The 26,303-nt window shown below is 63.0% G+C and overlaps 1 protein-coding gene across 1 annotated transcript in view; it reads right to left on the bottom strand.

Annotated features, from left to right (window-relative positions):
- Window positions 1-25,249, bottom strand: part of CFAP20 (cilia and flagella associated protein 20) — a 31,022-nt gene extending 5,773 nt beyond the window's left edge. Inside the window, exons 1-3 of the mRNA XM_075580881.1 lie at window positions 24,342-25,249; window positions 9,587-9,666; window positions 8,196-8,307 (exon numbers count right to left, since the gene is read on the bottom strand). Of these exons, the coding sequence (XP_075436996.1) occupies window positions 8,196-8,307; window positions 9,587-9,666; window positions 24,342-24,425 (276 nt within the window). The 5' untranslated portion in view covers window positions 24,426-25,249. The remainder of the gene's footprint in view (window positions 1-8,195; window positions 8,308-9,586; window positions 9,667-24,341) is intronic.
- Window positions 25,250-26,303: the final 1,054 nt, after the last annotated feature.

Below are 26,303 nucleotides of genomic sequence, written 5' to 3'. Positions count from 1 at the left end.
CCAGGAGGAGGGGCAGGAGCACCGTGGCAGCACCAGAGAGGGGGGAGGAGGGGCAGGAGCACCAGAGAGGGGGGAGGAGGGGCAGGAGCACCGTGGCAGCACCAGAGAGGGGGGAGGAGGGGCAGGAGCACCAGAGAGGGGGGAGGAGGGGCAGGAGCACCAGAGAGGGGGGAGGAGGGGCAGGAGCACCGTGGCAGCACCAGAGAGGGGGGAGGAGGGGCCGGAGCACCGTGGCAGCACCAGAGAGGGGGGAGGAGGGGCAGGAGCACCGTGGCAGCACCAGAGAGGGGGGAGGAGGGGGAGAGAGACTGTACAGCGTGTGTGGGGGGAGAGAGACTGTACAGCGTGTGTGGGGGAGAGAATGTACAGCGTGTGTGTGGGGGAGAGAATGTACAGCGTGTGTGTGGGGGAGAGAGACTGTACAGCGTGTGTGTGGGGGAGAGAGACTGTACAGCGTGTGTGGGGGAGAGAGACTGTACAGCGTGTGTGGGGGAGAGAGACTGTACAGCGTGTGTGTGGGGGAGAGAGAGACTGTACAGCGTGTGTGGGGGAGAGAGACTGTACAGTGTGTGTGGGGGGGAGAGAGACTGTACAGCGTGTGTGGGGGGGAGAGACTGTACAGCGTGTGTGGGGGAGAGAGACTGTACAGCGTGTGTGGGGGAGAGAGACTGTACAGCGTGTGTGGGGGAGAGAGACTGTACAGCGTGTGTGTGGGGGAGAGAGAGACTGTACAGCGTGTGTGTGGGGGAGAGAGAGACTGTACAGCGTGTGTGGGGGGGAGAGACTGTACAGCGTGTGCAGGGGAGAGAGAGAGACTGTACAGCGTGTGTGGGGAGAGAGACTGTACAGCGTGTGTGGGGGGAGAGACTGTACAGCGTGTGGAGGGGAGAGAGAGAGAGACTGTACAGTGTGTGGGGGGAGAGAGACTGTACAGCGTGTGTGGGGGGAGAGACTGTACAGTGTGTGGGGGGAGAGACTGTACAGCGTGTGTGGGGGAGAGAGACTGTACAGCGTGTGTGGGCGAGAGACTGTACAGCGTGTGGGGGGGGAGAGAGACTGTACAGCGTGTGTGGGGGAGAGAGACTGTACAGCGTGTGTGGGGGGGAGAGACTGTACAGCGTGTGTGAGGGAGAGAGAGAGACTGTACAGCGTGTGTGTGGGGGAGAGAGACTGTACAGCGTGTGTGGGAGAGAGAGAGACTCTGTACAGCGTGTGTGGGGGGGAGAGACTGTACAGCGTGTGTGGGGGAGAGAGACTGTACAGCGTGTGTGGGGGGGAGAGTGACTGTACAGCGTGTGTGGGGGGGAGAGACTGTACAGCGTGTGTGGGGGAGAGAGAGACTACAGCGTGGTGGGAGAGAGACTGTACAGCGTGTGAGGGGGAGAGAGACTGTACAGCGTGTGTGTGGGGGAGAGAGAGACTGTACAGCGTGTGTGGGGGGGAGAGAGACTTTACAGCGTGTGTGGGGGAGAGAGAGACTGTACAGCGTGTGTGGGGGAGAGAGACTGTACAGCGTGTGTGGGGGAGAGAGACTGTACAGCGTGTGTGGGGGGGAGAGAGACTGTACAGCGTGTGTGGGGGAGAGAGACTGTACAGCGTGTGTGGGGGAGAGAGACTGTACAGCGTGTGTGGGGGAGAGAGACTGTACAGCGTGTGTGGGGGAGAGAGACTGTACAGCGTGTGTGGGGGAGAGAGACTGTACAGAGTGTGTGGGGGAGAGAGACTGTACAGCATGTGTGGGGGAGAGAGACTGTACAGCGTGTGTGGGGGAGAGAGAGACTGTACAGCGTGTGTGGGGGGGAGAGAGACTGTACAGCGTGTGTGGGGGAGAGAGAGACTGTACAGCGTGTGTGTGGGGGAGAGAGACTGTACAGCGTGTGTGGGGGGGAGAGAGAGACTACAGCGTGTGTGGGGGAGAGACTGTACAGCGTGTGAGGGGGAGAGAGACTGTACAGCGTGTGTGTGGGGGAGAGAGAGACTGTACAGCGTGTGTGTGGGGGAGAGAGAGACTGTACAGCGTGTGTGTGGGGGAGAGAGAGATTGTACAGCGTGTGTGGGGGAGAGAGAGACTGTACAGCGTTTGTGTGGGGGAGAGACTGTACAGCGTTTGTGTGGGGGAGAGACTGTACAGCGTGTGTGGGGGAGAGAGACTGTACAGCGTGTGTGGGGGAGAGAGAGACTACAGCGTGTGTGGGGGGGAGACTGTACAGCGTGTGTGGGGGAGAGAGAGACTGTACAGCGTGTGTGGGGGGGAGAGAGACTGTACAGCGTGTGTGGGGGAGAGAGAGACTGTACAGCGTGTGTGTGGGGGGAGAGAGACTGTACAGCGTGTGTGGGGGAGAGAGAGACTGTACAGCGTGTGTGGGGGGGGGGGAGACTGTACAGCGTGTGTGGGGGGGAGAGAGACTGTACAGCGTGTGTGGGGGGGAGAGAGTCTGTACAGCGTGTGTGGGGGGGAGAGAGACTGTACAGCGTGTGTGGGGGAGAGAGACTGTACAGCGTGTGTGGGGGAGAGAGAGACTGTACAGCGTGTGTGTGGGGGAGAGAGACTGTACAGCGTGTGTGGGGGAGAGAGACTGTACAGCGTGTGTGGGGGATAGAGACTGTACAGCGTTTGTGTGGGGGAGAGACTGTACAGCGTGTGTGGGGGAGAGAGACTGTACAGCGTGTGTGGGGGAGAGAGACTGTACAGCGTGTGTGGGGGGGAGAGACTGTACAGCGTGTGTGTGGGGGAGAGAGAGACTGTACAGCGTGTGTGGGGGAGAGAGACTGTACAGCGTGTGTGTGGGGGAGAGAGAGACTGTACAGCGTGTGTGGGGGAGAGAGACTGTACAGTGTGTGTGGGGGGGAGAGAGACTGTACAGCGTGTGTGGGGGGGAGAGACTGTACAGCGTGTGTGGGGGAGAGAGACTGTACAGCGTGTGTGGGGGAGAGAGACTGTACAGCGTGTGTGGGGGAGAGAGAGACTGTACAGCGTGTGTGGGGGGGAGAGAGAGACTGTACAGCGTGTGTGTGGGGGAGAGAGAGATTGTACAGCGTGTGTGGGGGAGAGAGAGACTGTACAGCGTTTGTGTGGGGGAGAGACTGTACAGCGTTTGTGTGGGGGAGAGACTGTACAGCGTGTGTGGGGGGGAGAGACTGTACAGCGTGTGTGGGGGAGAGACTGTACAGCGTGTGAGGGGGAGAGAGACTGTACAGCGTGTGTGTGGGGGAGAGAGAGACTGTACAGCGTGTGTGTGGGGGAGAGAGAGACTGTACAGCGTGTGTGTGGGGGAGAGAGAGATTGTACAGCGTGTGTGGGGGAGAGAGAGACTGTACAGCGTTTGTGTGGGGGAGAGACTGTACAGCGTTTGTGTGGGGGAGAGACTGTACAGCGTGTGTGGGGGAGAGAGACTGTACAGCGTGTGTGGGGGAGAGAGAGACTACAGCGTGTGTGGGGGGGAGACTGTACAGCGTGTGTGGGGGAGAGAGAGACTGTACAGCGTGTGTGGGGGGGAGAGAGACTGTACAGCGTGTGTGGGGGAGAGAGAGACTGTACAGCGTGTGTGTGGGGGGAGAGAGACTGTACAGCGTGTGTGGGGGAGAGAGAGACTGTACAGCGTGTGTGGGGGGGGGGGGAGACTGTACAGCGTGTGTGGGGGGGAGAGAGACTGTACAGCGTGTGTGGGGGGGAGAGAGTCTGTACAGCGTGTGTGGGGGGGAGAGAGACTGTACAGCGTGTGTGGGGGAGAGAGACTGTACAGCGTGTGTGGGGGAGAGAGAGACTGTACAGCGTGTGTGGGGGAGAGAGACTGTACAGCGTGTGTGGGGGATAGAGACTGTACAGCGTTTGTGTGGGGGAGAGACTGTACAGCGTGTGTGGGGGAGAGAGACTGTACAGCGTGTGTGGGGGAGAGAGACTGTACAGCGTGTGTGGGGGGGAGAGAGACTGTACAGCGTGTGTGTGGGGGAGAGAGACTGTACAGCGTGTGTGTGGGGGGGAGAGAGACTGTACAGCGTGTGTGGGGGAGAGAGAGACTGTACAGCGTGTGTGTGGGGGAGAGAGACTGTACAGCGTGTGTGGGGGAGAGAGACTGTACAGCGTGTGTGGGGGAGAGACTGTACAGCGTGTGTGGGGGAGAGAGACTGTACAGCGTGTGTGTGGGGGGGAGAGAGACTGTACAGCGTGTGTGTGGGGGAGAGAGAGACTGTACAGCGTGTGTGGGGGAGACTGTACAGCGTGTGTGTGGGGGAGAGAGAGACTGTACAGCGTGTGTGGCGGAGAGAGACTGTACAGCGTGTGTGGGAGGGAGAGACTGTACAGCGTGTGTGGGAGGGAGAGAGAGACTGTACAGCGTGTGTGTGGGGGGGAGAGAGACTGTACAGAGTGTGTGGGGGGGAGAGAGACTGTACAGCGTGTGTGTGGGGGAGAGAGACTGTACAGCGTGTGTGGGGGAGAGAGACTGTACAGTGTGTGTGTGGGGGGGAGAGACTGTACAGCGTGTGTGTGGGGGGGAGAGAGACTGTACAGCGTCATATAATCAAACATCCACGCGGGCGAATGTATCACGGCTAGATATACGCGCATTCTCCTAGGTGTTCCTCGTGGCTTCCAGGCTCACACAACACGTATATGCACATCCCTCCATGCTTGATTTTGGATTGATGGTGACTGTCCCCCCTCCCCCCCACCATCCAAATACTCATTTTTATATTTATTTTCCTCTTCACGTGTAAAAAAATGACGCGGATAAATAAGAATGGACCTAAGGGAACGATGAGGCGGCAGGGGGGAGGCAGGGGGGAGGCGGAAGGGAGGCGCGGGGAGGTGGCGCGGGGAGAGGCAGAAGGGAGGCGCGGGGAGAGGCGGCGGGGAGAGGCGGCGGGGAGGCAGGGGGGAGGCGCGGGGAGAGGCGGCGGGGAGGCGGAGGGGAGGCACGGGGTGAGGCGGAAGGGAGGCGCGGGGAGAGGTGTGGGGGGAGGCGCGGGGAGAGGCGGAAGGGAGGCGCAGGGAGAGGTGTGGGGGGAGGCACAGGTCCCGGAGGTCCCCTAATCACACAGCAGCGGGGGCGTGGGGAGGTGTGGGGGGAGGCGCGGGGAGAGAGGCACAGGTCCCGGAGGTCCCCTAATCACACAGCAGCGGAGGTGTGGGGGGAGGCGCGGGTGGAGGCGCGGGAATCTCTTTATCCCAGCACTGCATGGACAGAGCGCCGGGTCCCGGAGGTCCCCTAATCACACAGCAGCGGAGGCGCGGGGAAGTGTGGGGGGAGGCGGGGAGGTGTGGGGGGAGGCGGGGAGGTGTGGGGGGAGGCGTGGGGGGAGGCGCAGGTTCCGGAGGTCCCCTAATCACACAGCAGCGGAGGCGTGGGGAGGCGCGGGGAAGTGTGGGGGGAGGCGGGGAGGTGTGGGGGGAGGCGTGGGGGGAGGCGCAGGTCCCGGAGGTCCCCTAATCACACAGCAGCGGAGGCGTGGGGAGGCGGGGAGGTGTGGGGGGAGGTGGGGAGGTGTGGGGGGAGGTGGGGAGGTGTGGGGGGAGGTGGGGAGGTGTGGGGGGAGGCGCAGGTCCCGGAGGTCCCCTAATCACACAGCAGCGGAGGCGCGGGGAGGTGTAGGGGGAGGCGCAGGTCCCGGAGGTCCCCTAATCACACAGCAGCGGAGGCGCGGGGAAGTGTGGGGGGAAGGCGGGGAGGTGTGGGGGGAGGCGTGGGGGGAGGCGCAGGTCCCGGAGGTCCCCTAATCACACAGCAGCGGAGGCGCGGGGGGAGGCGCAGGTCCCGGGGGTCCCCTAATCACACAGCAGCGGAGGTGTGGGGAGGTGTGGGGGGAGGCGGGGAGGTGTGGGGGGAGGCGGGGAGGTGTGGGGGGAGGCGGGGAGGTGTGGGGGGAGGCGCGGGGGGAGGCAAGGGGTGAGGCGGAAGGGAGGCGCGGGGAGAGGTGTGGGGGGAGGCGCGGGGAGAGGTGTGGGGGGAGGCGCAGGTCCCGGAGGACCCCTAATCACACAGCAGCGGAGGCGCGGGGAGGTGTGGGGGGAGGTGTGGGGGGAGGCGCGGGGAGGTGTGGGGGGAGGCGGGGAGGTGTGGGGGGAGGCGCGGGGAGGTGGGGGGGGGAGGCGCGGGGAGGTGGGGGGGGGAGGCGCGGGGAGGTGGGGGGGGAGGCGCGGGAATCTCTTTATCCCAGCACTGCAGGGACAGAGCGCCGGGTCCCGGAGGTCCCCTAATCACACAGCAGCGGAGGCGTGGGGGGAGGTGTCGGGGGAGACGCGGGGAGAGGTGCGGGGGGAGGCGCGGGGAGAGGTGCGGGGGGAGGTGCGGGGAGAGGTGCGGGGAGAGGCGCGGGGGGAGGCGCAGGTCCCGGAGGTCCCCTAATCACACAGCAGCGGAGGCGTGGGGGGAGGCGCGGGGGGAGGCGCGGGAATCTCTTTATCCCAGCACTGCAGGGACAGAGCGCCGGGGTCCCTGAGGTCCCCTAATCACACAGCAGCGGAGGTGTGGGGGGAGGCGCAGGTCCCGGATGTCCCCTAATCACACAGCAGCGGAGGCGCAGGGAGGTGTGGGGGGAGGCGCAGGTCCCGGAGGTCCCCTAATCACACAGCAGCGGAGGCGCAGGGAGGTGTGGGGGGAGGCGTGGGGGGAGGCGCAGGTCCCGGAGGTCCCCTAATCACACAGCAGCGGAGGCGCGGGGGTAGGCGGGGAGGTGTGGGGGGAGGCGCAGGTCCCGGGGGTCCCCTAATCACACAGCAGCGGAGGTGTGGGGAGGTGTGGGGGGAGGCGCGGGGGGAGGCGGGGAGGTGGTGTGGGGGGAGGCGCAGGTCCCGGAGGTCCCCTAATCACACAGCAGCGGAGGCGCGGGGGGAGATGGGGAGGCGCAGGTCCCGGGGGTCCCCTAATCACACAGCAGCGGAGGTGTGGGGGGAGGCGGGGGGAGGTGTGGGGGGAGGCGCGGGTGGAGGCGCGGGAATCTCTTTATCCCAGCACTGCAGGGACAGAGCGCCGGGTCCCGGAGGTCCCCTAATCACACAGCAGCGGAGGCGTGGGGGGAGGCGTGGGGGGAGGCGCAGGGAGGTGTGGGGGGAGGCGGGGAGGTGTGGGGGGAGGCGCAGGTCCTGGAGGTCCCCTAATCACACAGCAGCGGAGGCGTGGGGAGGTGTGGGGGGAGGCGCAGGTCCCGGAAGTCCCCTAATCACACAGCAGCGGAGGCGCGGGGGGAGGTGGGGAGGCGCAGGTCCCGGGGGTCCCCTAATCACACAGCAGCGGAGGCGTGGGGAGGTGTGGGGGGAGGTGTGGGGGGAGGCGCGGGTGGAGGCGCGGGAATCTCTTTATCCCAGCACTGCAGGGACAGAGCGCCGGGTCCCGGAGGTCCCCTAATCACACAGCAGCGGAGGCGTGGGGGGAGGCGTGGGGGGAGGCGCAGGGAGGTGTGGGGGGAGGCGGGGAGGTGTGGGGGGAGGCGCAGGTCCTGGAGGTCCCCTAATCACACAGCAGCGGAGGCGTGGGGAGGTGTGGGGGGAGGCGGGGAGGTGTGGGAGGAGGCGCAGGTCCCGGAGGTCCCCTAATCACACAGCAGCGGAGGCGCGGGGAGGTGTGGGGGGAGGCGCGGGGAAGTGTGGGAGGAGGCGCAGGTCCCGGAGGTCCCCTAATCACACAGCAGCGGAGGCGCGGGGGTAGGCGCGGAGGTGTGGGGGGAGGCGCAGGTCCCGGGGGTCCCCTAATCACACAGCAGCGGAGGCGTGGGGAGGTGTAGGGGGAGGCGTGGGGGGAGGCGGGGAGGTGTGGGGGGAGGCGCAGGTCCCGGAGGTCCCCTAATCACACAGCAGCGGAGGCGTGGGGAGGCGCAGGGAAGTGTGGGGGGAGGCGGGGAGGTGTGGGGGGAAGCGGGGAGGTGTGGGGGGAGGCGGGTAGGCGTGGGGGGAGGCGCAGGTCCCGGAGGTCCCCTAATCACACAGCAGCGGAGGCGCGGGGGTAGGCGGGGAGGTGTGGGGGGAGGCGCAGGTCCCGGGGGTCCCCTAATCACACAGCAGCGGAGGTGTGGGGAGGTGTGGGGGGAGGCGCGGGGGGAGGTGGGGAGGTGTGGGGGGAGGCGCGGGGGGAGGCGGGGAGTTGTGGGGGGAGGCGCAGGTCCCGGAGGTCCCCTAATCACACAGCAGCGGAGGCGCGGGGGGAGGTGCAGGTCCCGGGGGTCCCCTAATCACACAGCAGCGGGGGTGACGACTGTCTCACCTGCACCTCGAAGGTGAAATATTTCTTCAGGTTCTTGATGATCATCACTAGGAAAGGCAGCTTAATGCCCAGCGTCTTCTTGGGGTCTGCAGGGCATGTGATATATGTGGTGCTAAAAACAAGATAATACACACACACACATATAAACATATATAAACCACACACAGATGTGTAAAGTTATGGAAACGTACAAGAAACATTATCAGCTCCTATTCACAGAATTATTCTGTATTATCCGGGGTCCCTGGGGAATGTGTGTGTGTGTGTGTGTGTGTGTGTGTGTGTGTGTGACTGTACAGCGTGTGGGGGGGAGAGAGACTGTACAGCGCGTGTGGGGGGGAGAGAGACTGTACAGCGCGTGTGGGGGGGAGAGAGACTGTACAGCGTGTGTGTGTGTGGGGGTGAGAGACTGTACAGCGTGTGGGGGGGAGAGAGACTGTACAGCGCGTGTGGGGGGGAGAGAGACTGTACAGCGTGTGTGGGGGGGAGACTGTACAGCGTGTGTGGGGGAGAGAGACTGTACAGCATGTGTGGGGGGGAGAGAGACTGTACAGCGTGTGTGGGGGGGAGAGAGACTGTACAGCGTGTGGGGGGGAGAGAGAGACTGTACAGCGTGTGGGGGGGAGAGAGAGACTGTACAGCGTGTGGGGGGGAGAGAGAGACTGTACAGCGTGTGGGGGGGAGAGAGAGACTGTACAGCGTGTGGGGGGGAGAGAGAGACTGTACAGCGTGTGGGGGGGAGAGAGACTGTACAGCGTGTGGGGGGGAGAGAGACTGTACATCGTGTGGAGGGGAGAGAGAGACTGTACAGCGTGTGTGGGGGAGAGAGACTGTACAGCGTGTGTGGGGGGTGTGGGGGGAGAGACTGTACAGCGTGTGTGGGGGAGAGAGAGACTGTACAGTGTGTGGGGGATATGGGGGGGAGAGACTGTGCAGTGTGTGGGGGGAATGGGGGGGAGAGACTGTACAGTGTGTGGGGGGTATGGGGGGGAGAGACTGTGCAGTGTGAAAAACATGCGAGTTCTTCATAGATAAAATGAAAGTGGCTTCCCAAACCTCACAAGTCTCTTCTTCACATGTACAGGGCTTCCCAAGCCTCACAGGTCTCTTCTTCACTTGTACATGGCTTCCCAAGCCTCACAGGTCTCTTCTTCACTTGTACATGGCTTCCCAAGCCTCACAGGTCTCTTCTTCACGTGTATAATATATAATACAGATTGGGAAAGCTCTGTACACTACACAGTAATTTAACCATGAAGAACTCTCATGCTGAGTCCCACCTTCCTGTGGCAGTGATCGTCCTGGGGGGGGGGGAGGGGGGGTGCAGATCTGTTGTCGGTTCCCTGTCCATGTTTAGAAGCAGGATATAGGGTCACATTTACATCTCTTACCTCACATTTGTGCCTTCCACCTCCAGGACCAAAGACTGGATGTCATTGTCGGTTATCCTTTTTATATGTCCGTTCCTCACCTGCACAGGATGACAGGAGGGGCGAGAGTAAGACACAGGGAGGAATAACGAGGCCACGAATACAACGCCGATGAAACAAACTGGTGGCACGCGCGGCCAACTGGCTCTGCCGGGACTGCAACCTCTTATCCAAACACCTCACCACTGTAGTGTCAATGACAAGTGTTCCTGGTTTTGTAGCTGCTATTTGCCACTGCCATGTCTTCTGGAAGGTTCTTCAATGCGTCTAGCACTCGGACACTACTTTATTGACATGGATAAATATTATATACCCCAGGGGCGGCCATCCTACCAAAATCTCTCCAAGAACAAACCGGCAAATCAGCCAGGAAGTCACACAGAGCCCCAGAGAAACATCCACGGATCTGCAGGCCACTCTCGCCTCGGCTAATGTGAGTGTTCATGACTCAACTATCAGAAAAAGACTGAACGAGAACGGTGTTCATGGAAGGATAGCCAGGAGAAACCACTGCTCTCTAGAAATAACATTCCTGCCGTCTGAAGTTCACCAAAGAGCACATAGATGATCAACAAGGCTTCTGGAACAATGTTCTCTGGACAGACGAGTCAAAGGTAGAACTTTTTGGCCCCAACGAGAAACATTGTTTGACGAAGACCAAACACTGCATTCGAATAGAAGAACCTCATCCCAACTGTCGGGCATGGTGGTGGGAGTGTGATGGTTTGGGGCTGCTTTGCTGCCGCAGGACCTGGACAGCGCGCCATCATTGACACAACCATGAATTCTGCAATGTATCAGAAGATTCTAGAGGAGAATGTCAGGCCATCTGTCCGTGAGCTGAACGAAAAGTTGGTCATGCAGCAAGACAGTGATCCTAAACATACCAGCAGATCTACAAAAGAATGGCTCCAGAAGAAGAAATTCCGCGTTTTAGAATGGCCTAGTCACAGTCCGGACCTAAACCCCATCGAAATGTTGTGGCAAGACCTGAAGGAGCAGTCCATGCAAGGAAGCCCTCAAATGTCACTGAGCTAAAGCAGGTCTGTCTCTCGCGGTCAGTCAGTCAGTGTCTCTCGCGGTCAGTCAGTCAGTGTCTCTCGCGGTCAGTCAGTCAGTGTCTCTCGCGGTCAGTCAGTCAGTGTCTCTCGCGGTCAGTCAGTCAGTGTCTCTCGCGGTCAGTCAGTCAGTGTCTCTCGCGGTCAGTCAGTCAGTGTCTCTCGCTGTCAGTCAGTCAGTGTCTCTCGCTGTCAGTCAGTCAGTCAGTGTCTCTCGCTGTCAGTCAGTCAGTCAGTCAGTGTCTCTCGCTGTCAGTCAGTCAGTCAGTCAGTGTCTCTCGCTGTCAGTCAGTCAGTGTCTCTCGCTGTCAGTCAGTCAGTGTCTCTCGCTGTCAGTCAGTCAGTGTCTCTCGCGGTCAGTCAGTCAGTGTCTCTCGCGGTCAGTCAGTCAGTCACTGTCTCTCGCGGTCAGTCAGTGTCTCTCGCTGTCAGTCAGTGTCTCTCGCGGTCAGTCAGTCAGTGTCTCTCGCTGTCAGTCAGTCAGTGTCTCTCGCTGTCAGTCAGTCAGTGTCTCTCGCTGTCAGTCAGTCAGTGTCTCTCGCTGTCAGCCAGTCAGTGTCTCTCGCTGTCAGCCAGTCAGTGTCTCTCGCTGTCAGTCAGTCAGTGTCTCTCGCTGTCAGTCAGTCAGTCAGTGTCTCTCGCTGTCAGCCAGTCAGTGTCTCTCGCTGTCAGCCAGTCAGTTTCTCTCGCGGTCAGCCAGTCAGTGTCTCTCGCTGTCAGTCAGTCAGTGTCTCTCGCTGTCAGTCAGTCAGTCAGTGTCTCTCGCTGTCAGCCAGTCAGTGTCTCTCGCTGTCAGCCAGTCAGTGTCTCTCGCGGTCAGCCAGTCAGTGTCTCTCGCTGTCAGCCAGTCAGTGTCTCTCGCTGTCAGCCAGTCAGTGTCTCTCGCGGTCAGCCAGTCAGTGTCTCTCGCGGTCAGCCAGTCAGTGTCTCTCGCTGTCAGCCAGTCAGTGTCTCTCGCTGTCAGCCAGTCAGTGTCTCTCGCTGTCAGCCAGTCAGTGTCTCTCGCTGTCAGCCAGTCAGTGTCTCTCGCTGTCAGCCAGTCAGTGTCTCTCGCTGTCAGCCAGTCAGTGTCTCTCGCGGTCAGCCAGTCAGTGTCTCTCGCTGTCAGCCAGTCAGTGTCTCTCGCGGTCAGCCAGTCAGTGTCTCTCGCGGTCAGTCAGTCAGTCACTGTCTCTCGCGGTCAGTCAGTGTCTCTCGCTGTCAGTCAGTGTCTCTCGCGGTCAGTCAGTCAGTGTCTCTCGCTGTCAGTCAGTCAGTGTCTCTCGCTGTCAGTCAGTCAGTGTCTCTCGCTGTCAGTCAGTCAGTGTCTCTCGCTGTCAGTCAGTCAGTCAGTGTCTCTCGCTGTCAGCCAGTCAGTGTCTCTCGCTGTCAGCCAGTCAGTGTCTCTCGCGGTCAGCCAGTCAGTGTCTCTCGCTGTCAGCCAGTCAGTGTCTCTCGCGGTCAGCCAGTCAGTGTCTCTCGCGGTCAGCCAGTCAGTGTCTCTCGCGGTCAGCCAGTCAGTGTCTCTCGCGGTCAGCCAGTCAGTGTCTCTCGCTGTCAGCCAGTCAGTGTCTCTCGCTGTCAGCCAGTCAGTGTCTCTCGCTGTCAGCCAGTCAGTGTCTCTCGCTGTCAGCCAGTCAGTGTCTCTCGCTGTCAGCCAGTCAGTGTCTCTCGCTGTCAGCCAGTCAGTGTCTCTCGCGGTCAGTCAGTCAGTGTCTCTCGCGGTCAGTCAGTCAGTGTCTCTCGCGGTCAGTCAGTCAGTGTCTCTCGCTGTCAGCCAGTCAGTGTCTCTCGCTGTCAGTCAGTTAGTGTCTCTCGCGGTCAGCCAGTCAGTGTCTCTCGCTGTCAGTCAGTGTCTCTCGCGGTCAGTCAGTCAGTGTCTCTCGCTGTCAGTCAGTCAGTGTCTCTCGCTGTCAGTCAGTCAGTGTCTCTCGCTGTCAGTCAGTCAGTGTCTCTCGCTGTCAGTCAGTGTCTCTCGCTGTCAGCCAGTCAGTGTCTCTCGCTGTCAGTCAGTCAGTGTCTCTCGCGGTCAGTCAGTCAGTGCCTCTCGCTGTCAGTCAGTCAGTGCCTCTCGCTGTCAGCCAGTCAGTGTCTCTCGCTGTCAGCCAGTCAGTGTCTCTCGCTGTCAGCCAGTCAGTGTCTCTCGCGGTCAGCCAGTCAGTGTCTCTCGCGGTCAGCCAGTCAGTGTCTCTCGCTGTCAGCCAGTCAGTGTCTCTCGCTGTCAGCCAGTCAGTGTCTCTCGCGGTCAGTCAGTCAGTGTCTCTCGCTGTCAGTCAGTCAGTGTCTCTCGCTGTCAGTCAGTCAGTGTCTCTCGCTGTCAGTCAGTCAGTGTCTCTCGCTGTCAGTCAGTGTCTCTCGCTGTCAGCCAGTCAGTGTCTCTCGCTGTCAGTCAGTCAGTGTCTCTCGCGGTCAGTCAGTCAGTGCCTCTCGCTGTCAGTCAGTCAGTGTCTCTCGCTGTCAGCCAGTCAGTGTCTCTCGCTGTCAGCCAGTCAGTGTCTCTCGCTGTCAGCCAGTCAGTGTCTCTCGCTGTCAGCCAGTCAGTGTCTCTCGCTGTCAGCCAGTCAGTGTCTCTCGCTGTCAGTCAGTCAGTGTCTCTCGCTGTCAGCCAGTCAGTGTCTCTCGCTGTCAGCCAGTCAGTGTCTCTCGCGGTCAGCCAGTCAGTGTCTCTCGCGGTCAGCCAGTCAGTGTCTCTCGCGGTCAGCCAGTCAGTGTCTCTCGCTGTCAGCCAGTCAGTGTCTCTCGCTGTCAGCCAGTCAGTGTCTCTCGCTGTCAGCCAGTCAGTGTCTCTCGCTGTCAGTCAGTCAGTGTCTCTCGCTGTCAGCCAGTCAGTGTCTCTCGCTGTCAGCCAGTCAGTGTCTCTCGCTGTCAGCCAGTCAGTGTCTCTCGCTGTCAGCCAGTCAGTGTCTCTCGCTGTCAGCCAGTCAGTGTCTCTCGCTGTCAGCCAGTCAGTGTCTCTCGCTGTCAGCCAGTCAGTGTCTCTCGCTGTCAGCCAGTCAGTGTCTCTCGCGGTCAGCCAGTCAGTGTCTCTCGCGGTCAGCCAGTCAGTGTCTCTCGCGGTCAGCCAGTCAGTGTCTCTCGCGGTCAGTCAGTCAGTGTCTCTCGCTGTCAGCCAGTCAGTGTCTCTCGCGGTCAGCCAGTCAGTGTCTCTCGCTGTCAGCCAGTCAGTGTCTCTCGCTGTCAGCCAGTCAGTGTCTCTCGCTGTCAGCCAGTCAGTGTCTCTCGCTGTCAGCCAGTCAGTGTCTCTCGCTGTCAGCCAGTCAGTGTCTCTCGCTGTCAGCCAGTCAGTGTCTCTCGCTGTCAGCCAGTCAGTGTCTCTCGCTGTCAGCCAGTCAGTGTCTCTCGCGGTCAGCCAGTCAGTTTCTCTCGCGGTCAGCCAGTCAGTGTCTCTCGCTGTCAGCCAGTCAGTTTCTCTCGCGGTCAGCCAGTCAGTGTCTCTCGCTGTCAGCCAGTCAGTGTCTCTCGCGGTCAGTCAGTCAGTGTCTCTCGCGGTCAGCCAGTCAGTGTCTCTCGCTGTCAGCCAGTCAGTGTCTCTCGCTGTCAGCCAGTCAGTGTCTCTCGCTGTCAGCCAGTCAGTGTCTCTCGCTGTCAGTCAGTCAGTGTCTCTCGCTGTCAGCCAGTCAGTGTCTCTCGCTGTCAGCCAGTCAGTGTCTCTCGCGGTCAGCCAGTCAGTGTCTCTCGCTGTCAGCCAGTCAGTGTCTCTCGCTGTCAGCCAGTCAGTGTCTCTCGCTGTCAGTCAGTCAGTGTCTCTCGCTGTCAGCCAGTCAGTGTCTCTCGCTGTCAGCCAGTCAGTGTCTCTCGCTGTCAGCCAGTCAGTGTCTCTCGCTGTCAGCCAGTCAGTGTCTCTCGCTGTCAGCCAGTCAGTGTCTCTCGCTGTCAGCCAGTCAGTTTCTCTCGCGGTCAGTCAGTCAGTGTCTCTCGCTGTCAGTCAGTCAGTGTCTCTCGCTGTCAGCCAGTCAGTGTCTCTCGCTGTCAGCCAGTCAGTGTCTCTCGCTGTCAGCCAGTCAGTGTCTCTCGCGGTCAGCCAGTCAGTGTCTCTCGCTGTCAGCCAGTCAGTGTCTCTCGCTGTCAGCCAGTCAGTGTCTCTCGCTGTCAGCCAGTCAGTGTCTCTCGCTGTCAGCCAGTCAGTGTCTCTCGCTGTCAGTCAGTCAGTGTCTCTCGCTGTCAGCCAGTCAGTGTCTCTCGCTGTCAGCCAGTCAGTGTCTCTCGCTGTCAGCCAGTCAGTGTCTCTCGCGGTCAGTCAGTCAGTGTCTCTCGCTGTCAGTCAGTCAGTGTCTCTCGCTGGCAGTCAGTCAGTGTCTCTCGCTGTCAGCCAGTCAGTGTCTCTCGCTGGCAGCCAGTCAGTGTCTCTCGCTGTCAGCCAGTCAGTGTCTCTCGCAGTCAGTCAGTCAGTGTCTCTCGCTGTCAGCCAGTCAGTGTCTCTCGCTGTCAGCCAGTCAGTGTCTCTCGCTGTCAGCCAGTCAGTGTCTCTCGCTGTCAGCCAGTCAGTGTCTCTCGCTGTCAGCCAGTCAGTGTCTCTCGCTGTCAGTCAGTCAGTGTCTCTCGCTGTCAGCCAGTCAGTGTCTCTCGCTGTCAGCCAGTCAGTGTCTCTCGCTGTCAGCCAGTCAGTGTCTCTCGCGGTCAGTCAGTCAGTTTCTCTCGCTGTCAGCCAGTCAGTGTCTCTCGCTGTCAGCCAGTCAGGGTCTCTCGCTGGCAGCCAGTCAGTGTCTCTCGCTGGCAGCCAGTCAGTGTCTCTCGCTGTCAGCCAGTCAGTGTCTCTCGCAGTCAGTCAGTCAGTGTCTCTCGCTGTCAGCCAGTCAGTGTCTCTCGCAGTCAGTCAGTCAGTGTCTCTCGCTGGCAGCCAGTCAGTGTCTCTCGCTGTCAGTCAGTCAGTGTCTCTCGCGGTCAGCCAGTCAGTGTCTCTCGCTGGCAGCCAGTCAGTGTCTCTCGCTGTCAGTCAGTCAGTGTCTCTCGCTGTCAGCCAGTCAGTGTCTCTCGCTGTCAGTCAGTCAGTGCCTCTCGCTGTCAGCCAGTCAGTGCCTCTCGCTGTCAGTCAGTCAGTGTCTCTCGCTGTCAGCCAGTCAGTGTCTCTCGCTGTCAGCCAGTCAGTGTCTCTCGCTGTCAGTCAGTGTCTCTCGCTGTCAGTCAGTCAGTTTCTCTCGCGGTCAGCCAGTCAGTGTCTCTCGCTGTCAGTCAGTCAGTCAGTGTCTCTCGCTGTCAGTCAGTCAGTGTCTCTCGCTGTCAGTCAGTCAGTGCCTCTCGCTGTCAGCCAGTCAGTGCCTCTCGCTGTCAGTCAGTCAGTGTCTCTCGCTGTCAGCCAGTCAGTGTCTCTCGCTGTCAGCCAGTCAGTGTCTCTCGCTGTCAGCCAGTCAGTGTCTCTCGCTGGCAGCCAGTCAGTGTCTCTCGCTGTCAGTCAGTCAGTGTCTCTCGCTGTCAGCCAGTCAGTGTCTCTCGCTGTCAGCCAGTCAGTGCCTCTCGCTGTCAGCCAGTCAGTGCCTCTCGCTGTCAGTCAGTCAGTGTCTCTCGCTGTCAGCCAGTCAGTGCCTCTCGCTGTCAGTCAGTCAGTGTCTCTCGCTGTCAGTCAGTCAGTGTCTCTCGCTGTCAGTCAGTCAGTGTCTCTCGCGGTCAGCCAGTCAGTGTCTCTCGCTGTCAGCCAGTCAGTGTCTCTCGCGGTCAGTCAGTGTCTCTCGCAGCCAGTCAGTGTCTCTCGCTGTCAGTCAGTCAGTGTCTCTCGCGGTCAGCCAGTCAGTGTCTCTCGCTGTCAGCCAGTCAGTGTCTCTCGCGGTCAGTCAGTCAGTGTCTCTCGCTGTCAGTCAGTCAGTGTCTCTCGCTGTCAGTCAGTCAGTGTCTCTCGCGGTCAGCCAGTCAGTGTCTCTCGCTGTCAGTCAGTCAGTGTCTCTCGCTGTCAGCCAGTCAGTGTCTCTCGCTGTCAGCCAGTCAGTGTCTCTCGCTGTCAGCCAGTCAGTGTCTCTCGCTGTCAGCCAGTCAGTGTCTCTCGCTGTCAGCCAGTCAGTGTCTCTCGCTGTCAGCCAGTCAGTGTCTCTCGCTGTCAGTCAGTCAGTGTCTCTCGCTGTCAGCCAGTCAGTGTCTCTCGCGGTCAGTCAGTCAGTGTCTCTCGCTGTCAGTCAGTCAGTGTCTCTCGCGGTCAGCCAGTCAGTGTCTCTCGCTGTCAGCCAGTCAGTGTCTCTCGCGGTCAGTCAGTCAGTGTCTCTCGCTGTCAGTCAGTCAGTGTCTCTCGCTGTCAGTCAGTCAGTGTCTCTCGCGGTCAGTCAGTCAGTGTCTCTCGCTGTCAGCCAGTCAGTGTCTCTCGCTGTCAGCCAGTCAGTGTCTCTCGCTGTCAGTCAGTCAGTGTCTCTCGCTGTCAGCCAGTCAGTGTCTCTCGCGGTCAGCCAGTCAGTGTCTCTCGCTGTCAGCCAGTCAGTGTCTCTCGCGGTCAGCCAGTCAGTGTCTCTCGCGGTCAGCCAGTCAGTGTCTCTCGCTGTCAGCCAGTCAGTGTCTCTCGCGGTCAGTCAGTCAGTGTCTCTCGCTGTCAGTCAGTCAGTGTCTCTCGCTGTCAGTCAGTCAGTGTCTCTCGCGGTCAGTCAGTCAGTGTCTCTCGCTGTCAGCCAGTCAGTGTCTCTCGCTGTCAGCCAGTCAGTGTCTCTCGCTGTCAGTCAGTCAGTGTCTCTCGCTGTCAGCCAGTCAGTGTCTCTCGCTGTCAGCCAGTCAGTGTCTCTCGCTGTCAGCCAGTCAGTGTCTCTCGCGGTCAGTCAGTCAGTCAGTGCCTCTCGCTGTCAGCCAGTCAGTGTCTCTCGCTGTCAGTCAGTGTCTCTCGCTGTCAGCCAGTCAGTGTCTCTCGCTGTCAGCCAGTCAGTGTCTCTCGCTGTCAGCCAGTCAGTGTCTCTCGCTGTCAGCCAGTCAGTGTCTCTCGCTGTCAGCCAGTCAGTGTCTCTCGCGGTCAGTCAGTCAGTGTCTCTCGCTGTCAGTCAGTCAGTGTCTCTCGCGGTCAGTCAGTCAGTGTCTCTCGCTGTCAGCCAGTCAGTGTCTCTCGCTGTCAGCCAGTCAGTGTCTCTCGCTGTCAGTCAGTCAGTGTCTCTCGCTGTCAGCCAGTCAGTGTCTCTCGCGGTCAGCCAGTCAGTGTCTCTCGCTGTCAGCCAGTCAGTGTCTCTCGCGGTCAGTCAGTCAGTGTCTCTCGCTGTCAGTCAGTCAGTGTCTCTCGCTGGCAGTCAGTCAGTGTCTCTCGCTGTCAGCCAGTCAGTGTCTCTCGCTGTCAGCCAGTCAGTGTCTCTCGCTGTCAGTCAGTCAGTGTCTCTCGCTGTCAGCCAGTCAGTGTCTCTCGCTGTCAGTCAGTCAGTGTCTCTCGCTGTCAGCCAGTCAGTGTCTCTCGCTGTCAGTCAGTCAGTGTCTCTCGCTGTCAGCCAGTCAGTCAGTGTCTCTCGCGGTCAGTCAGTCAGTGTCTCTCGCTGTCAGTCAGTCAGTCAGTGTCTCTCGCTGTCAGTCAGCCAGTCAGTGTCTCTCGCTGTCAGCCAGTCAGTGTCTCTCGCTGTCAGCCAGTCAGTGTCTCTCGCTGTCAGTCAGTCAGTGTCTCTCGCTGTCAGTCAGCCAGTCAGTGTCTCTCGCTGTCAGCCAGTCAGTGTCTCTCGCTGTCAGCCAGTCAGTGTCTCTCGCTGTCAGTCAGTCAGTGTCTCTCGCTGAGACAGGGAGGAGACGGGCAGGCGGATTATCATCGGGGCTGCGAATGTGAAACAGGAGGTGTGTGACGAATAATAAGTGACCGAGCGTTCCACGAGTAGGGAGAGGTTAGTGAGAAAGGTGCGCAGACGGTGCACAGGCGGCCCGTACGCAGGGCGCAGACGGTGCACAGACTGCCCGTACGCAGGGCGCAGACGGTGCACAGGCGGCCCGTACGCAGGGCGCAGACGGTGCACAGGCGGCCCGTACGCAGGGCGCAGACGGTGCACAGGCGGGCCGTACGCAGGGCGCAGACGGTGCACAGGCGGCCCGTACGCAGGGCGCAGACGGTGCACAGGCGGGCCGTACGCAGGGCGCAGACGGTGCACAGACGGCCCGTACGCAGGGCGCAGACGGTGCACAGGCGGCCCGTACGCAGGGCGCAGACGGTGCACAGGCGGGCCGTACGCAGGGCGCAGACGGTGCACAGACGGCCCGTACGCAGGGCGCAGACGGTGCACAGGCGGCCGTACGCAGGGCGCAGACGGTGCACAGGGGGCCCGTACGCAGGGCGCAGACGGTGCACAGGCGGGCCGTACGCAGGGCGCAGACGGTGCACAGACGGCCCGTACGCAGGGCGCAGACGGTGCACAGGCGGCCCGTACGCAGGGCGCAGACGGTGCACAGGCAGCCCGTACGCAGGGCGCAGACGGTGCACAGACTGCCCGTACGCAGGGCGCAGACGGTGCACAGGCGGCCGTACGCAGGGCGCAGACGGTGCACAGGCGGCCCGTACGCAGGGCGCAGACGGTGCACAGGCGGGCCGTACGCAGGGCGCAGACGGTGCACAGGCGGCCCGTACGCAGGGCGCAGACGGTGCACATGCGGCCCGTACGCAGGGCGCAGACGGTGCACAGGCGGCCCGTACGCAGGGCGCAGACGGTGCACAGGCGGGCCGTACGCAGGGCGCAGACGGTGCACAGGCGGCCCGTACGCAGGGCGCAGACGGTGCACAGGCGGCCCGTACGCAGGGCGCAGACGGTGCACAGGGGGCCCGTACGCAGGGCGCAGACGGTGCACAGGGGGCCCGTACGCAGGGCGCAGACGGTGCACAGGGGGCCCGTACGCAGGGCGCAGACGGTGCACAGGCGGGCCGTACGCAGGGCGCAGACGGTGCACAGGCGGGCCGTACGCAGGGCGCAGACGGTGCACAGGCGGCCCGTACGCAGGGCGCAGACGGTGCACATGCGGCCCGTACGCAGGGCGCAGACGGTGCACAGGCGGCCCGTACGCAGGGCGCAGGCGGTGCACAGACTGCCCGTACGCAGGGCGCAGACGGTGCACAGGCGGCCCGTACGCAGGGCGCAGACGGTGCACAGGCGGCCCGTACGCAGGGCGCAGACGGTGCACATGCGGCCCGTACGCAGGGCGCAGGCGGTGCACAGACTGCCCGTACGCAGGGCGCAGACGGTGCACAGGCGGCCCGTACGCAGGGCGCAGACGGTGCACAGGCGGCCCGTACGCAGGGCGCAGACGGTGCACAGGCGGGCCGTACGCAGGGCGCAGACGGTGCACATGCGGCCCGTACGCAGGGCGCAGACGGTGCACAGGCGGCCCGTACGCAGGGCGCAGACGGTGCACATGCGGCCCGTACGCAGGGCGCAGACGGTGCACAGGCGGCCCGTACGCAGGGCGCAGACGGTGCACAGGCGGCCCGTACGCAGGGCGCAGACGGTGCACAGGGGGCCCGTACGCAGGGCGCAGACGGTGCACAGGCGGCCCGTACGCAGGGCGCAGACGGTGCACAGGCGGGCCGTACGCAGGGCGCAGACGGTGCACAGGCGGCCCGTACGCAGGGCGCAGACGGTGCACAGACGGGCCGTACGCAGGGCGCAGACGGTGCACAGGCGGCCCGTACGCAGGGCGCAGACGGTGCACAGGCGGCCCGTACGCAGGGCGCAGACGGTGCACAGGCGGCCCGTACGCAGGGCGCAGACGGTGCACAGGCGGGCCGTACGCAGGGCGCAGACGGTGCACAGGCGGCCCGTACGCAGGGCGCAGACGGTGCACAGGCGGGCCGTACGCAGGGCGCAGACGGTGCACAGACTGCCCGTACGCAGGGCGCAGACGGTGCACAGGCGGGCCGTACGCAGGGCGCAGACGGTGCACAGACTGCCCGTACGCAGGGCGCAGACGGTGCACAGGCGGCCCGTACGCAGGGCGCAGACGGTGCACAGGGGGCCCGTACGCAGGGCGCAGACGGTGCACAGGGGGCCCGTACGCAGGGCGCAGACGGTGCACAGGCGGCCCGTACGCAGGGCGCAGACGGTGCACAGGCGGCCCGTACGCAGGGCGCAGACGGTGCACAGGCGGGCCGTACGCAGGGCGCAGACGGTGCACAGGCGGGCCGTACGCAGGGCGCAGACGGTGCACAGACGGCCCGTACGCAGGGCGCAGACGGTGCACAGGCGGCCCGTACGCAGGGCGCAGACGGTGCACAGGGGGCCGTACGCAGGGCGCAGACGGTGCACAGGCGGCCCGTACGCAGGGCGCAGGCGGTGCACAGACTGCCCGTACGCAGGGCGCAGACGGTGCACAGGCGGCCCGTACGCAGGGCGCAGACGATGCACAGGCGGCCCGTACGCAGGGCGCAGACGGTGCACAGGCGGCCCGTACGCAGGGCGCAGACGGTGCACAGGCGGCCCGTACGCAGGGCGCAGACGGTGCACAGGCGGCCCGTACGCAGGGCGCAGACAGTGCACAGACTGCCCGTACGCAGGGCGCAGACGGTGCACAGACTGCCCGTACGCAGGGCGCAGACGGTGCACAGGCGGCCCGTACGCAGGGCGCAGACGGTGCACAGGCGGCCCGTACGCAGGGCGCAGACGGTGCACAGACGGCCCGTACGCAGGGCGCAGACGGTGCACAGGCGGCCCGTACGCAGGGCGCAGACGGTGCACAGGCGGCCCGTACGCAGGGCGCAGACGGTGCACAGGCGGCCCGTACGCAGGGCGCAGACGGTGCACAGGCGGCCCGTACGCAGGGCGCAGACGGTGCACAGGCGGCCCGTACTCAGGGCGCAGACGGTGCACAGGGGGCCCGTACGCAGGGCGCAGACGGTGCACAGGCGGGCCGTACGCAGGGCGCAGACGGTGCACAGGCGGCCCGTACGCAGGGCGCAGACGGTGCACAGGCGGCCCGTACGCAGGGCGCAGACGGTGCACAGACTGCCCGTACGCAGGGCGCAGACGGTGCACAGGCGGCCCGTACGCAGGGCGCAGACGGTGCACAGGCGGCCCGTACGCAGGGCGCAGACGGTGCACAGACTGCCCGTACGCAGGGCGCAGACGGTGCACAGGCGGCCCGTACGCAGGGCGCAGACGGTGCACAGACTGCCCGTACGCAGGGCGCAGACGGTGCACAGGCGGCCCGTACGCAGGGCGCAGACGGTGCACAGGCGGCCCGTACGCAGGGCGCAGACGGTGCACAGACTGCCCGTACGCAGGGCGCAGACGGTGCACAGGCGGCCCGTACGCAGGGCGCAGACGGTGCACAGGCGGCCCGTACGCAGGGCGCAGACGGTGCACAGGCGGCCCGTACGCAGGGCGCAGACGGTGCACAGGCGGCCCGTACGCAGGGGGCAGACGGTGCACAGGCGGCCCGTACGCAGGGCGCAGACGGTGCACAGACTGCCCGTACGCAGGGCGCAGACGGTGCACAGGCGGCCCGTACGCAGGGCGCAGACGGTGCACAGGCGGCCCGTACGCAGGGCGCAGACGGTGCACAGACTGCCCGTACGCAGGGCGCAGGCGGTGCACAGGCGGCCCGTACGCAGGGCGCAGACGGTGCACAGACTGCCCGTACGCAGGGCGCAGACGGTGCACAGACTGCCCGTACGCAGGGCGCAGACGGTGCACAGACTGCCCGTACGCAGGGCGCAGACGGTGCACAGACTGCCCGTACGCAGGGCGCAGACGGTGCACAGACTGCCCGTACGCAGGGCGCAGACGGTGCACAGACTGCCCGTACGCAGGGCGCAGACGGTGCACAGGCGGCCCGTACGCAGGGCGCAGACGGTGCACAGACTGCCCGTACGCAGGGCGCAGGCGGTGCACAGGCGGCCCGTACGCAGGGCGCAGACGGTGCACAGACTGCCCGTACGCAGGGCGCAGACAGTGCACAGACTGCCCGTACGCAGGGCGCAGACGGTGCACAGACTGCCCGTACGCAGGGCGCAGACGGTGCACAGGCGGCCCGTACGCAGGGCGCAGACGGTGCACAGGCGGCCCGTACGCAGGGCGCAGACGGTGCACAGGCGGCCCGTACGCAGGGCGCAGGCGGTGCACAGGCGGCCCGTACGCAGGGCGCAGGCGGTGCACAGGCGGCCCGTACGCAGGGCGCAGACGGTGCACAGACGGCCCGTACGCAGGGCGCAGACGGTGCACAGACTGCCCGTACGCAGGGCGCAGACGGTGCACAGGCGGCCCGTACGCAGGGCGCAGACGGTGCACAGACGGCCCGTACGCAGGGCGCAGACGGTGCACAGACGGCCCGTACGCAGGGCGCAGGCGGTGCACAGACTGCCCGTACGCAGGGCGCAGACGGTGCACAGGCGGCCCGTACGCAGGGCGCAGACGGTGCACAGACTGCCCGTACGCAGGGCGCAGGCGGTGCACAGGCGGCCCGTACGCAGGGCGCAGACGGTGCACAGGCGGCCCGTACGCAGGGCGCAGACGGTGCACAGGCGGCCCGTACGCAGGGCGCAGGCGGTGCACAGGCGGCCCGTACGCAGGGCGCAGACGGTGCACAGGCGGCCCGTACGCAGGGCGCAGACGGTGCACAGACTGCCCGTACGCAGGGCGCAGACGATGCACAGGCGGCCCGTACGCAGGGCGCAGACGGTGCACAGGCGGCCCGTACGCAGGGCGCAGACGGTGCACAGACGGCCCGTACGCAGGGCGCAGACGGTGCACAGGCGGCCCGTACGCAGGGCGCAGACGGTGCACAGGCGGCCCGTACGCAGGGCGCAGATACTTTACAGACAGTATACACCGTACGCAGGGCGCAGACGGTGCACAGGCGGCCCGTACGCAGGGCGCAGATACTTTACAGACAGTATACACCGTACGCAGGGCGCAGACGGTGCACAGGCGGCCCGTACGCAGGGCGCAGATACTTTACAGACAGTATACACCGTACGCAGGGCGCAGACGGTGCACAGACTGCCCGTACACAGGGCGCAGATACTTTACAGACAGTATACACCGTACGCAGGGCGCAGACGGTGCACAGGCGGCCCGTACGCAGGGCGCAGACGGTGCACAGACTGCCCGTACACAGGGCGCAGACGGTGCACAGGCGGCCCGTACGCAGGGCGCAGATACTTTACAGACAGTATACACCGTACGCAGGGCGCAGACCCTTACACACTGGATGACACGTACGCAGGGCGCAGAGCCTTACACACTGGATGACACGTACGCAGGGCGCAGACCCTTACACACTGGATGACACGTACGCAGGGCGCAGACCCTTACACACTGGATGACACGTACGCAGGGCGCAGAGCCTTACACACTGGATGACACGTACGCAGGGCGCAGAGCCTTACACACTGGATGACACGTACGCAGGGCGCAGAGCCTTACACACTGGATGACACGTACGCAGGGCGCAGAGCCTTACACACTGGATGACACGTACGCAGGGCGCAGACCCTTACACACTGGATGACACGTACGCAGGGCGCAGACGGTGCACAGGCGGCCCGTACGCAGGGCGCAGGCGGTGCACAGGCGGGCCGTACGCAGGGCGCAGACGGTGCACAGACTGCCCGTACGCAGGGCGCAGACGGTGCACAGACTGCCCGTACGCAGGGCGCAGACGGTGCACAGACTGCCCGTACGCAGGGCGCAGACCCTTACACACTGGATGACACGTACGCAGGGCGCAGACCCTTACACACTGGATGACACGTACGCAGGGCGCAGACCCTTACACACTGGATGACACGTACGCAGGGCGCAGACCCTTACACACTGGATGACACGTACCTTCTTGTCCCAGATCTGGAGCGGTTTGCTGCCGATGCTGTACAGGATAGACAGGAAGCCGGACTGGAACGTGTTCTTAAACATTGTGACCCGGGGACAGAGATCCGGGGGAGCGGAGAGACCGGGGGGGATGGGACAGAGAGTGACCAGGGGCACAGTGACCCGGGGACAGAGATCCGGGGGCGGAGAGACCGGGGGGGATGGGACAGAGAGTGACCAGGGGCACAGTGACCCGGGGACAGAGATCCGGGGGCGGAGAGACCGGGGGGGATGGGACAGAGAGTGACCAGGGGCACAGTGACCCGGGGACAGAGATCCGGGGGAGCGGAGAGACGGGACAGAGAGTGACCAGGGGCACAGTGACCCGGGGACAGAGGTCCGGGGGAGGGGGACAGAGAGTGACCAGGGGCACAGTAACCCGGACACAGAAATCCGGGGGAGCGGAGAGACCGGGGGGGGGGGGGGCAGAGAGTGACCGGGGGGGACAGAGAGTGACCGGGGGGACAGTGACCGGGGGGGACAGAGATCAGGGGGGACAGTGACCGGGGGGGACAGAGATCAGGGGGGACAGTGACCTGGGGGGGCACAGTGACCGGGGGGGGCACAGTGACCGGGGGGGGCAGTGACCGGGGGAGGGACAGTTCGGGACAGACCGGGTTTCCTCCTCACAGTGGGCGCCTCCCGTACGCGAGTCCGGGGCTGCGGCCTAGGCTGACAGTGCCCTCCCGCGCTATATATTATACAGAGACACGGAGCCTGTATATACCACCGCCGCCGCCTCTCTGCAGCACACCACCGTTGCTATGACAATAACCAGGCCACGCGAGCTCGGGTACCTCCGGTTGCTAGGGTAACGCCTCCCGCGCGCGCCGTCATGACGGCTAAGCCCCGCCCACCCCAGCGGCGCCCTTGTTTACAGGTACACAGAGAGCTCCGTCACCGTGGCGACTATTCCGGCTCATTAGCATAAAGGAGGAGGGGGGGCCTGCTGTCACGTGACCTGTCCCCCGCCCCGCCATTTTAAGTCCTGGCAGAGCTACGAGCTAACACGTAATAGGCGGCCATATTAGCGTCTGGCAGCAGAGAATACAATGGAAGTACCAAGTGTCCCTAACGATGTGGAGACTATGTATAATAGTGTGCACCTCTCCCCTCTATTCACTATTACCAATATAAAGTCCCTTTCCGGCAGCACGTAGCAATGCTGCCCTCATCCACACGTCTGCTGAACATTTACCTCCGAGCGGGGACTTTAAATGGCTGCTGCGGTGCGCGCAGCTTAAAAAAAAAAGAAACCCACCGGTTGCCGTGGTAATAGGTGAAGCCGGGATAGTAATACACCAAGAAGTTTTTAGAATATAGCGCGTGGCATGAGGTTTGGGCTACAGCCGGCCACACAAGGCAGAGAATACGAACCGCGGAATAAAATGCGTTTACTACAGGAGCGGCCAACTGCAGTCCTCAGGGGCCACCAACAGGTCAGGTTTTAGGGATATTCCTGCTTCAGCACACGTGGCTTCGTCAATGACTGACCAACTCCAATCCAACAGGTCCCCAGGAGGGGACAGTACCGGCAGCACGTACAGAGGTCTCTCTGGGACCAGAAGGCCTCACAGCTGACATGGACGCGGTTCTTCTCCTGGAGGGGACAGTACCGGCAGCAACAACAGAGGTATCTCTGGGACCAGGAAGCCTCACAGCTGACATGGACGCGGTTCATCCCCTGGAGGGGACAGTACCAGCGGCACATACAGAGGTATTTCTGGGACCAGGAAGCCTCACAGCTGACATGGACGCGGTTCTTCACCTGGAGGGGACAATACCGGCGGCACATACAGAGGTATTTCTGGGACCAGGAAGCCTCACAGCTGACATGGACGCGGTTCTTCACCTGGAGGGGACAGTACCGGCGGCACATACAGAGGTATTTCTGGGACCAGGAAGCCTCACAGCTGACATGGA

Source organism: Ascaphus truei, chromosome 2, assembly GCF_040206685.1.
Source record: "Ascaphus truei isolate aAscTru1 chromosome 2, aAscTru1.hap1, whole genome shotgun sequence".
NCBI lineage: Eukaryota > Metazoa > Chordata > Amphibia > Anura > Ascaphidae > Ascaphus > Ascaphus truei.
This window is presented reverse-complemented; position numbering and strand designations above follow the sequence as displayed.